Source organism: Candoia aspera, chromosome 3 (genome assembly GCF_035149785.1).
Source record: "Candoia aspera isolate rCanAsp1 chromosome 3, rCanAsp1.hap2, whole genome shotgun sequence".
NCBI lineage: Eukaryota > Metazoa > Chordata > Lepidosauria > Squamata > Boidae > Candoia > Candoia aspera.
In genome coordinates this window covers 170,305,230-170,318,965 of record NC_086155.1, presented here as the reverse complement: position 1 = coordinate 170,318,965, position 13,736 = coordinate 170,305,230, and the positions used below count along the sequence as shown (strand labels likewise).

At 41.2% G+C, this 13,736-nt stretch overlaps 1 protein-coding gene across 1 annotated transcript in view; it reads right to left on the bottom strand.

The window, feature by feature from the left end:
• XKR4 (XK related 4) overlaps nt 1-12,926 on the bottom strand; it is a 97,464-nt gene extending 84,538 nt beyond the window's left edge. The window contains exon 1 of the mRNA XM_063300237.1: nt 12,061-12,926. Coding sequence (XP_063156307.1) covers nt 12,061-12,926 — 866 coding nt within the window. The remainder of the gene's footprint in view (nt 1-12,060) is intronic.
• Between the last annotated feature and the right edge of the window lie 810 nt (nt 12,927-13,736).

Below are 13,736 nucleotides of genomic sequence, written 5' to 3'. Positions count from 1 at the left end.
ATTCCATAATATTCGACTTACAAAGCTAGTAAGTGTGTGTTACAAAGCATGACAACACAGTGGATACACAGCTGATTTGAAGACCATACTCAAAGTATCCTTCATCCAGCTGGAGGGAGGTATAAAGTGGAGTGTCACAAGATTCAATCCCGGATCACGTACTTTTCAAAGTTTTTATTAATGATTTGGAAGAAAAGGTGGACAGAATGCTTACCTAATTTTCAGATGACACAAAATTGGGTGGGCTAACTAATAGGGCTGTGCAGTACTTCAGATCTGATTTAAAGGAATTGCTTTAGAGGTTTAATTTGAAGCCCTTTAGCAGTTGTATGATCCTAGAAACAGATGTGGCTCCTTTGATAAGTCACAGACAAGTGCTGAAGTGTTGCGTTCACATCACTGCATGTTCCAGAGCTCTTCTTCCAAATCAAAATTAAAACACTGCGTGTCTCTTATAGCTAAAACTCTAGAGGGCAATTCAGAATGCTACAGCAATAGGCTGACAATAACAAAATAAAAATTAACAGAGATAGAGGCTTCTTTACAAGTCCTTTTCCATTCTTCTTCTTTGAGTTCAAACATTTTCCTGGTGCCAGGTAATAAACTGCAACACTTCAGGAAAATTATAGGTGCTGTAAAATATGGTATTGATAGGTATGGTGCATCAGGAACATATATATTTCTGGATTAGAGTAGGTGCAAAGTTGGCCTCTCCTAAAAAAACTACAAGCTGTATTCTTGTGGCCACATTACCCAGCAGAGTTGGAAAAGATGAAGACAAAAGCAAATACTAAAGCAATAGACTCAGTTATTATACCTCATCACGAAAACATATGCTAAAAACAACATCTGGACAAGCAGAGCTGTGTGGTGAAAAAGAAAGCACATTGTATGAAAGGTGTCCTAATGGTATCTGAAATATAATGTCAATCAACCTCCTAGACATTGAATCAAGATTAAATCATTAATGCTACCAAAGGGGGTTACATTTATAGCATTTAAATCAGGCTCAGCAGATATCAATGTAGTTCTTAATAATTACACCTTAGTGGTCCTAGTCAAAAAGAATAGAAATCATAGCATGAGCCAAATCTTGATGCTTCAAAATATGAGCAGGAAAATGTAAAGTTAACCATCAAAATTAAGTTTTTACAGTTGTTGAATGTAAATACAGCCAGTAAAATAAATTACGATGTTAGTCTAAGGAGTGCCAAACAAAACCTGCCCTAAAGGCAAAAAGGTCTTCAGGATGTCCAGGCAAAGATTAAAGAGGTATAATTAACATAATATCATCATCGATACATCCTTGATAAAATTATGTTAATTGTGCAAGTATAAAACAAAACAAAACTCTTCATACTATAGTAATTCCGCTGGCAAAAAATCAACTTGTAGTAATGTACTTGATGAATGTCTTTCTAATTTATATTGACCTAGTTTTTATTGTGCTAAACTTTGTGCAGCCAGAAATTCCACAGGCCCAGAATCTATCCACAGTAATTTTCAAGAGAGATGCTTACTGAATTTATGAGTGATGCATATGGAAAATACTACGAATCTGTCCTATGTTGTAGTGTTTTCCTGTATATTATTAAGAGAACAGATTCATAAAATAGTAGACAGATAAAGTATTCTTCTATGATTAACCTAGATTTTGTCATTAAGAATTAATTTAACTATCCATTTATGGTCATTTCATGTGCCAGTAAGGTAATGCTCAAGATCCTGCAAGGTAGACTTCAGCAATTCATGGAGCGAGAATTGCCAGATGTACAAGCTGGGTTTAGAAAAGGCAGAGGAACTAGGGACCAAATTGCCAATACCCGCTGGATCATGGAAAAAGCCAGGGAGTTTCAGAAAAACATCTATTTCTGTTTTATTGACTATTCTAAAGCCTTTGACTGTGTGGACCATAACAAATTGTGGCAAGTTCTTAGTGGTATGGGGATACCAAGTCATCTTGTCTGCCTCCTGAGGAATCTGTATAACGACCAAGTAGCAACAGTAAGAACAGACCACGGAACAACGGACTGGTTTAAGATTGGGAAAGGAGTACGGCAGGGCTGTATACTCTCACCCTACCTATTCAACTTGTATGCAGAACACATCATGCGACAAGCTGGGCTTGAGGAATCCAAGGCTGGAGTTAAAATCGCTGGAAGAAACATTAACAATCTCAGATATGCAGATGATACCACTTTGATGGCTGAAAGCGAAGAGGAACTGAGGAGCCTTATGATCAAGGTGAAAGAAGAAAGTGCAAAAGCTGGCTTGCAGCTAAACCTCAAAAAAACCAAGATTATGGCAACCAGCTTGCTTGATAACTGGCAAATAGAGGGAGAAAATGTAGAAGCAGTGAAAGACTTTGTATTCCTAGGTGTGAAGATTACTGCAGATGCTGACTGCAGTCAGGAAATCAGAAGATGCTTAATACTTGGAAGAAGAGCAATGACAAATCTCGATAAAATAGTTAAGAGCAGAGACATCACACTGACAACAAGGGTTCGCATAGTTAAAGCAATGGTGTTCCCTGTAGTAACATATGGCTGCGAGAGCTGGACCATAAGGAAGGCTGAGCGAAGGAAGATCGATGCTTTTGAACTGTGGTGTTGGAGGAAAATTCTGAGAGTGCCTTGGACTGCCAGAAGATCAAACCAGTCCATCCTCCAGGAAATAAAGCCAGACTGCTCACTTGAGGGAATGATATTTAAGGCAAAACTGAAATACTTTGGCCACATAATGAGAAGACAGGACACCCTGGAGAAGATGCTGATGCTAGGGAGAGTGGAGGGCAAAAGGAAGAGGGGCTGACCAAGGGCAAGGTGGATGGATGATATTCTAGAGGTGACGGACTCGTCCCTGGGGGAGCTGGGGGTGTTGACAACTGACAGGAAGCTCTGGTGTGGGCTGGTCCATGAAGTCATGAAGAGTCGGAAGCGACTAAAAGAATAAACAACAAGATCCATTCATGGTTGTTTCATTGCAAAATGGTTTTTAAAAATCCTTGGGAATTTGAGGTATTTATATACAATATGAAATACTATGGTATAACAAATATATTGGGAATAATTCATTTATTGGTAGATGGAATATTTCTTTTATAAAAGAATGTAGGGGTGGGGGCCTATTCCTTATGCATATAATTCCCCATTGAAAGCAGTGATGATTTCATGAAACTAGTTTTTCAGCCAGGTTCAGGTTGAACTGTACAGCAACTTCTTGTGTGAGTAACGGGTGAATAATGCTTGAGCCCAGAGATAGTAAGGTGGGGTAAAGCAAAACTTTGATGCACAGACTTATATAGGCTGGAGAAATCAAGACAGGTGTTTTGGTTTTTTAATAGGAATTGTAAAACAGACAAGAAACTGAACAGAAGGATTATAATTGGGTTGGGTGGTAGACACTGCTTATATGAGCAGGAAAAATGAAGTGGTACAAACTTTTTAGAGGATTTAAATTACTAATCATAAATAAATAACTGATCTAGAAGTACTAAGATCACCTTTGCTGCTTTTCTAGAATCCTTCCATATGGTCACTTGCCTCTTGGTCAGATCACATCACAAAGGATTACTGCAGTGAATTCTACCTGGGGCCCTCCTTGAATTGCACCTGGAAGCTCACTAGTAACCAGCACAGATTGCTAGCCAAGGTGTTACATGGGCATTGTGAAGTACACTCACAATTGCATTCTGGACCAGCTGTAGCTTCTAAGTAGTCTTCAAGGACAGCCCTATGTAGAACACACTGCTGGTTGCCACTTATAAAGTCCTTAATGGCATAGGCCCTTTGAGAGACCACCTCTCTCCCATCTGCCTGCCCCATAAGATCCAACAGGTTGGACACACATTGTGTCCCATCCATTAAGCAAAGCCATCTAATGGGACCTAACAAGTTAACTCTGGACAAATCATCACCCAAAAAACCATTTCTAGCTTCCAGGTGTTTCATTTGTAGAAAGGTATGCACAAAGTAGCATTGATTATGTTTCATCATATACACACATTTCAGTATAACACATTGCAATACTCAAGAGAAAATGGATGGGTCAGACTGAATATATAGGGAAAGATATATGTTTCTTAGTTGGACAGAGTATGACTTGCACACATCTACTTTCTGAGACAGATTTTTACTGTAATCCAAGGGTCCTTGTGCATTTATAGGCACAACAGAATTAGTCATCATAGGACATAAGCTAAATAAACATTATTTTATGCTCATGGGACTGATATTTTCCCTGAAATGAATAGTGGAAATTGGGAACATAATAACATGCTATGACTACTTGTGATAGAATATAAATATGGCCTTGGGAATGGGGAAAAAATGGATTGGGGGAGAGGAAGTTCAGAAAAGATTACTTGGTCCTGTAGCAGAAAAAAAGTCTGACAGGCTTTCAAGGTTCTGTCATTATACCCTATAACAACAAATATGATACCTAAAATCCCTGCTGCTCCTGTTTCCTGATATTCTCTACCTCAAAAGGCTGATACTACTAGGACCGCACTCAGGGACAAGGTGGTCCCAACTGCCCTTCCTGAAATCACCTAATCTGCCTGTTGATTTCCTTGCATGCTGGGATCTTCAGCCAGGCTTGCTACAAACTGCTATTCTGGAAATAGAGCATGGCTCAAATGAAGTAGGACAAGGTTTACTATATAATCATGTAACACAGCTTTCCTTTCAGTTCCTCTCCTCTCAGCTGAGCTCCATTTTCAAAATAACAGCCAGCAGGAGGGGCTGTGTTGCCAGTCTCTCTGCAAACATCTGTGCTGCACAGATAGATTTTAAAGTGTCCTTTTCTCCTTTCAGCAAAATGCATCAGGCCAAGGTTTAATCTAGAGAGCCTTTCTCAACCTTTTGACCCTGGAGGAACCCTTGAAATATTTTTCAGGTCTCAGGGAACTCCTGCACATTCAGACTCAAATATAGGCCACAAGTTACAAAATTATTATATTCGTTTCCTGTGTAGGCCTGTATAGATGCATTAACAGTGTTCTTAAACTAAAAATAAAGAATGAAACTAAAAAAAATTTTTTTTTTTTAATAAATCATGATCTCCCAGGGAACCCCTAGTGACCTCTCATGTAACCCTAGGGACTGTGGTTGAGAAACCCTGATCTAGAAGAACAGATTCAATCAGAGGAACAGAAAAGTAGACACTTCCTTTGTCATGGAAGAACCAAGTCCCCAAATTAGCACCTAGAAAGACTGATGTTTTAGATGCATATTGAAATATTCATGCTTCTAAAATTATTGTTGTTCTGAAGCAGATTTGTCAGTGTTTTCTCCACAATTAAATTGCTTTGTTAAAAATGGAATTATTATTATATTATTATCCTGCCTTCTTAAAATATTTTGGTCAACCCAAGGTGGCAAACATACCTAATACTCCTGCCTCCTATTTTCCCCACAATAGCAACCCTGTGATTGGGGCTGAGAGAGAGTAACTGGCCTAAAGTCATCCAGTCAGCTTTCCTGCCTAAGGGAGCCCTAGAACTCACACGCTCCTGGTTTCTGGGCCAGCACCTTCACCACTACTCCAAACTGGCTCCAAGGTTGAATACAAGGTTGTTGAAATTCCAAATGTTATATCATCCCAATCTTTACTAATATTAATTTATAAATCATCATGACTTTAATTTCCCCTTACTTTTCACCCAGGTAGTAGTCAAAATAGCCATGCATTGCATATTGACTTTCCATGACTTGGGCAATATCCTTAAGAATAACATACTTCAAGGTATATCCTGCATTGCAATAATCTGGTTAGCCCAGTCATTAATATTATTCAGGGTATATCCTGCACTGTAGTAATCTAGTCAACCCATGAAGCATAGCTTACACTACAATATAGTCATTAACAAAATCTATATTGAAGTTTGTGTAAGCATCTTAGTGATACTATTTGTATTTGCTACTCAGTAGGTACATGACAAAATTGCTACTCAGTAGGTACATGACAAAATTGTTACTCAGTAGGTACATGACAAAAATAGCCCACAATGGTCATTGTATTCAATACATGAACATGAAGCACTTACTAAAACAAAGTGTCATACTGTGGAAGGAATAGAAGACGTTATAAAAGTCATGAGTTTGGGTGACTTATAGCATTGTAGATTTATGCTACAGTTGCTGTTACGCTACATGAAATCATGTACGAAAATATTTTTTAAAGTAAATAATCATTGTGTGTTGATATACATTCAAACTTCTATTCCTTTGTTCATTTGCATTTGAAGTGACTTAAAATATAATTTCCTGCTTGCCAAACCCATACTAGACAATAAACCCTTTGGCTATTTCTCACTAGTAATTTATAGCACAGTATAGCATCATCCAGTCATCATTGTGGTGATATAAAGTTTATCTTTATTACTGATATATTGACATAGTGATGGTTGGATGATGACATAGGATGCTATAAATCACTACTGAGGAAATGGTGTTTGCTGGCCTGAAGTGCAGTCACTATCTTTGCTTCTTCTTTTTGGTCCTCTCCCAACAGTGTTGTCTGTGTCAGTCAAAGAAGGCGCGGTTTTCTCCATTATCAGAAATCATTATCACCAGGAAGTTAGAATACTATAAATTTGAATCATACTTTGTTCAGTAGTGCACAGAAACTGTGATCTCTGCAAAGAATTATTGGAAAATGGGGGGAGGGGAGGAAGTAAATTCAGAAAAATAATATCAGAATGAATGGTTGGAAAGCATGCATCATTTGAACCAAGAGAGAGAGAGACAGAGAGTAATAGTATTAGATAAAGCACTTCCCTGCAGAAAGGGAAACCTTCTGAATCCTCTCCTTCCTTCTTTGTTATCAGAAATGCTGATATGGCAATATTTCAGCTACCAAGCATTTCTTAGACATCCTTGTACCTGCAAAGCTACAGGAACTGCACTTCATGTTTTGAGAGAATGGAAGGAGGAAATCAGGTTGGAGAGAGGGATGGAAAGGAAGAGAAACATGGAAATGAAAAGGATAAAAACATAAAAATGCCTTCCATACTCCTTATTAATGGAAGGAAGGAAGGAAGGAAGGAAGGAAGGAAGGAAGGAAGGAAGGAAGGAAGGAAGGAAGGAAGGGGAAACATCTTATGATGCACCAGCAGAAGTAGCCAGAATGAGGCAAATGAAGGCTCAGAGAAACTTAGATGATGGAAGGAGGGGGGCTGAGGTCATGTTTCATTCCCAGTTGTCTGGCTTAATCCAGACTGATACTGGAACTAGAAGGCTCACATGTCACAGGGAGATGCTTAAGGGTATCTATCAATATTTTATCACAGATATGAGAAAAACCATATGTAAAACTGATGTGTTTGTGTGCGATCTCTCTCTCTCTCTCTCTCTCTCTCTCTCTCTTGCTCTAGTCTCTCCAATCTTGTGCCCCTTCCTCCCACCCATGTGTCATAATGGGATGAGGATCATTCATTTCTGAGCCAGAGGAGTGGTTGACGCCTGTGCATTTTGTAATGGACCAACCTGCATCCAGGCCCTCTCCTTCTAACCTTGCCAATCTAGCCACCAGGAATGCCAACCAGACTACAAGAGCTGTAACAAGAGTTACAAGAAATGAATAGCCGAAACAGCTGTGAAAGTTCCTGTATAAGTAAACCTCAGATACTGCAATCGGGTTATATTCAGCTCATCATACTATAATATTATTATACATGGAGATAATTAAAAACTACCATTGGCCCAAATGTGGTAGTTAGAGAATTTCCATAACAAATTATTCCATTATAAAAACTATGCTGCTTCCAATTCATTTCCAAGCATATATGTTCAGTAAAGGTGCCAAAGGAGGCAATGATTTGATGAAGATTCTGGGATGCATAGTATGAGTGAAAATGTCATTTGGAAATGTGAAAAAGTGAAGGCTGGAAAAGTTATTTTGATCTTAGAAATTCTTGGAATTGATGATTGACTTCTAAGCCCCAAGTGACAGTAGGACCTAGGTACCTCAGAAATATCCAAGGGTCTGAGTCAGGGACAGTACTCTGGATCCAGTGTCATCAGGAATAAGAAGGTGATAAACCAAGATAGAACTTCTGTGGTTAAGCCTCCCCTTAGAATTTCCCAGGAGTGATTTATCTGGAGTTTTTACTCTCTTTTTAATATGAGATGAAGCCCATTTTTAAAAGAAGTTCCTCAGGTATTTTATAGGTTTATTTTTATTTTGCTAGATTTATAATGATACTAAATTCATGCTGTAACAAGGTTGGCCTCTTTAAAGACACTTCTCTTCCCACATCAGAAGTGTATAAATGTAATTGTTAACAATAAATAATGTACTATAAATATCAGGCATTACTTTTGAAGCATTATAGTAACACCTCCATTCATGTTTAAATCGCATGCTTTCATTGAAATAATAATAATAATAATAATAATTTAAATATTTTCAGCAATAGCATCTTTATTTATATTTATTAAGGAAAAATGGATGCAGTTGTTTCAAGAAAAAAATAATTAAATGACTTACAAATATCAGAATTAGAAACCAATTACATATTGTATATCGGAAGTTCTTCAAGTTCTACCGAAGTGTGATTTTCAAAAGAAGAAAAGAGGCAAGGAGAAATATGTCATGTACAGTAGCTGTATTTTCCCCTTTCATTTTTCTCACTCTCTGTTCTCAGCTGTAGGAGTTGCAATGTGGCTTTTGCAGTGATGACTAGATTATCACTATGGACAACTGAGGCAGTTATCCTTACGGTGATTTTCCTGAGTAAGATATTTCCTGCTGTCCCCTGATGACTTATCAGCTATAACAGAATGTTCGTGTCAGTTTTCTATATTGGAAAACGTTCTATGGTGATGATGCAAAGAGAAGGCAATTTTTACCATTTTCTCACCGACTTCCAGACTCAAAAAGGAAATGGGACAGCTGAGCCAAGGTACTTCAGAGAAACAGTAGCTCTCTTTTGCTGTCCCTACTGCTGCTCCTTTTCCCACAATTTGTTTTAATGTGTGAGCACAATTCAGAACATGATTCCACCTCTACTGCTACCCTGTTACTAAGGCCAAGAAAACTTGAGGAGAATTCAGAACTACTATTGCTAACCCAAACAGTGAAATCTGGAAAACTGTTAGGAATCACATCTTGTATTAATTCTACCTTGTTCGGTTGGGACCAGAAGAGCTTAAAGAGCCCCCACCCCCACCCTGATTCCACTTCAGTGACCAATAGAAAGATAGATGTATGGTTGTCACCATCAGGAATTAAACATTTGTAATGCAATAATAAATTAAATAATAAATTATATCATATATTAAAGCTATAACTGTGCAAACACACTTGGAAGTAGATCTTTTTTCAGGTTAATATGGTTTATATCTAAGTATTGAATTACACTAAAATTGTGTTTGCAAAAGAAATCTCAGCAACAGGTTAGATTTCCCATATAACTGGCTGCCCATCACATTCTCCAGTATAAATTGGCTTAATAAGATCTTTTTAAAATCTGTTCAGTTGTGTCCGATTCTCTGAGACTGCCTGGACAAGTCCCTGCAATTTTCTTAGCAAGGTTTTTCGGAAGTGGTTTGCCATTGCCTTTTTCCTAGGGCTGAGAGAAAGTGACTGGCCCAAAGTCATCCAGCTGGCTTCATGACTAAAATGGGACTAGAACTCAAGATCTCCTGGTTTCTAGCCCAGTGTCTTAACCACTACACCTTAACCACTGCTGGCTCTTTTAATAAGAATAAAAGGTAAAGGTTTCCCTTGACGTAAAGTCCAGTCGTGTCCGACTCTAGGGGGCGGTGCTCATCTCCGTTTCAAAGCCTTGGAGCCGGCGTTGTCCATAGGACACTTCCGGGTCATGTGGCCAGCATGACTCACGGAACGCCGTTACCTTCCCGCCGAAGCGGTACCAATTAATCTACTCACATTTGCATGTTTTCGAACTGCTTGGTGTGCAGAAGCTGGGACGAGCAACGGGAGCTCACCCCGCCGCGCGGTTTCGAACCGCCGACCTTCCGATCGACAGCTCAGCGGTTTAACCCGCAGCGCCACCGCGTCCCTATTCTTTAATAAGAATAGTTGAGCATAAAAATGAATATATTGTATGCTTTTTGAAAGGCAGTCACATATCACAATTTTGTTTCATCCATATGCCAGTTATTAAGTTTGCTATTTTTACCAATGCAACCATTCATAACCATCTGTGTAAAAAAAAAAGCTTTTTAAAATGCAATTAACAGAATTCCAGTGCATACAAAATTCTTGTCATTTTTCACACATTAAATATGCACTGAGTGACTGTTAATATTCCTGGTTGAAAAGTAAGAAATCATGAAACCCATACTTATAAGTAAAAGTAATTAGTGCTGGTAGGCCTCAAAAATTGACTTGGGTAATGTATTTCTTATCTTAGTATATAGCCAATAACACCATCTTTTTAATTTTCTATAGCATAAATACTGAATCTCAGTTTCAAGGCTTCCTTTTTAACACAATTTTATCTGAAAGCCCCAATCTTATATTATAACCTGCACTCAACAGTCCCACTTGGTACCTCACTGACCTGCTTAACACACTGACACCTTATATGACTCCCTAGTCCCCACCCACCCACCCAAGGTCAGGATACTACATTTTGAAATCAGCAGCCTGGATAATAGTCATGTTTCATTCATGTAAGAGAATACAAGGGTGTGACCAACTTAATCAAAATATATTTTATCAAGATAGGGTGGAATAGTACAAATAAAAGTAGGTATATTTTTTTTAGAATAAGAATATTTGGGATTATATTCAGTATATAATGATAACATTTTAGCTATTATGGTCATTCAGAAGTATTATTTAAAAAATCCCAGAATAGAAATTTAATTAAAATATATATTTGGTAACTAAATCAATAATGCCAAAGCAATCTATTACTATCTTTAAGGTAGCTCTATCTAGGTTTAAAAATAGTATAAAAATTAAACATTAGCATATAGTTTAAACACAACATCCCACTTCTATTCCTTATTGAAATGTACAGTAATTAAGATTTTCATCATCACTAACAACAGTTCAGAAATGTGTTTTCTAATCCTATCAAATAAAAACAAAAACAATATATTTATGAAACGTATTATGTGAATTACATTAACATGGGATATTAACATACAAAATTGTTGAATACAGAGTATACTTGGAGATTTGCCTTAGGTTATAATACTCTAAATACACCCACACTCACACTCAGCACTGTTTCTGTAGAAAGAATAAAAATAACTAATAAGCCATCCATGTGCAGGGATTTTCAGGATGTAACATATATTCAGGTTTTGCAAACTTCATAATTCTTCAAATTTTAGTTCTTCCATATTCTAAGGATTTTGCATACACTTTTACAGAAGGACAAGACTTCAAAGTCATCTGCTTTTAATCTGTTTGGCCATTCCCCATGTTACTTTTAACAATAAATAAATGTTCAGAAATAGCAACTGTGTCTTAAAAGTCTGCTTCAGAGAGACACTTCACTATGGACTTGTATCTAGAAAAGAAGTTGGACTTTTTAATGTATTCTTCCTAAAACAAGCACCAAGTTTTGTATTTTCTCTTAAGAAACTGGGGTGACATCTATGCCTCCTTAAGCTAAGGTAAGACTGAAACCCACCAATCTTAGAAGGGGATGCATTGCACACAATGCAATTCTCCACTGTGTGTGTCAGGTCTAAGTGGCTCCATTGGCAGTACAATCTATCTGGCTGCATATATAATCAGACACAAGGAATAGCTGCCTTGGCAGGTCAGTTCAGTCAAACACGTCCATTTAAAATTACAGACTGATACACACAGGTACAACTCATGCACTATTGCATGAGCTCTTAAGAGGAAGGTGAGATGTGCAGTTCCACATGCAACTCCCCCCATCTCTCAAGTCATCAATTGCTTAAGGACTCAGGCCTTGGTCTTGCACGTGGCTAGGAAGATAACAAGTTTTGAGCCACCCGGGACACTTCCCGCCCATCAGAAGGCCCCCTTGTCCACCCATCTTTCTTCCTTGCCACCTAGCTGTAGGGACCTCATAGAAAGCAGTTCGAGGCACTCGTGTCTTACCTCCAAATTTGCCCAAGCTGCAGGATGTGGATAAGGGACTGCATAAGCCAGATGCAGAAAGCGCAGGAGGCAGATCGGCTCTTGGGGGTCCGGATGCCGCTGCAGCCGCCACCTCCGCCTCCTCCACTGCTGGTGCTGGTCGCATTGGTGGTGCTGCTGTTACTGCTGTTAGTTGCGTTGCCCTTGCTGGCATTGGAGGCTTGCCTTTGTGGCGTGGCCGGCCGGGCCCCGGCATCCATATCCCCCGCGGCCGAGCCGCTGCTCACCAGCAGCTTGCTTTCGCCGTGTCCGGCAGAAGAGGAGGAGGCAGGAGCCACCGAGGCGCTGTCCTCGGTGCTGAAGTCGTGGACGAACCAGCGGAAGCTGAAGACCTGCACCGAGAGGGAACCGAGCAGCACGAAGAAAAGTGTCAGCCCAAACCACCAGCGCTGGCCTCGAAGATAGTAGTCGACCGCCAGCCAGAGGTCCGTGCCCACGTCTGCAAAGTACACGGCCACGGCGGCCAGAATCCAGAGCCCGTCCCACAACGAGTAGCGCCGCTGCTCCCTGCCTAGCCGCAGGCACAGCGACGAGGAGCCTCCGGCCGAGCCCCGCGAGCCACCAGTCGCCCTGCCTCCGCTACCACAGCAGCAGCAGCGGCACCCGCCGTTTCCACCGCCGTCCCCTCGACTCCTGCCGCCGGAGTTGCAGCAGCCGCCGCCAGGTGACTCGTCATCCTCGGCGCTGCCGGGGCCCTCCGCGGCGGAGGAAAAGCCCGAGGCCAGTGCCTGCACCGAACCGGAATGCTCCGAATTCTGCAGTGGCGTGAACGCCACCTCGCTGCCCTTCTTCATCTTCAGCCGCCCCCCGTCCGACTTCGCGGCCATGATGCGGATGGAAAGCGGCGGCGGCGGCGGCAGCGAAAGGGACCCAGTACGGGAGCACCCTTTAGCCCGCCCCCTCCCTCCCCTCCCTCCGCGGACAATTCGCTTTCCTCGCTAGGCTTCCCGAAGAGCTGATGTGGCTGGGCCACCGGCTCCTGCGGGCGCTGCTGGAGCGCCGCCTGCCTGCAGGGAGCCCCGCTCACCCACCCAGTCCCGGGCAGAAGCGGCTTGCGGAGCGGTCTTTAGACCGGCGCATCTTTTTCTCCGCCTGGCCCGCCCCTTCGCTTTGCCTCTGCTGCTGCCGCCGCCACCCAGCTGACTGACGCCGGGAAAGAGGATGACCTCATCCCTTTCCCCCATACATGCAGACACGCGCGCGCACACATACACACGGAATAGCCGTGGCGCCCAGAAGGGCGGGTGTGTGTGTGTGTAGAAGAGAAAGAGAGAGAGAAAGCGGGCGGCGGTGGTACTTCGGGGGCGGTACGGTTGAACCATACATGCAACAGGAAGAGGGGATCTGAGGCGAGATAGAGGAACTGCTGATCGGCTATTAGATTGCAGAGGGGCAGGGGGGGGGGGGCGAGGTCTGCCCAGGAAGGACGGGAGAAAGTCCCTGATTTTGCTCACTTTGCAGGGCGGACAGAGAAAGGGATGCACTCGTGGTCAGGAAATGTGAGCAGCTATGTCTGATTTCCCAACAGATCTTCCAAAGAGGGTTGATGGAGAGGGAGGTTGATTGGAAGGAAAAGGCGGGGTGGGGGAGTATGAGCAGGGGTCGCTAAATAGATGAGGCCAACGGCATCTACAGAC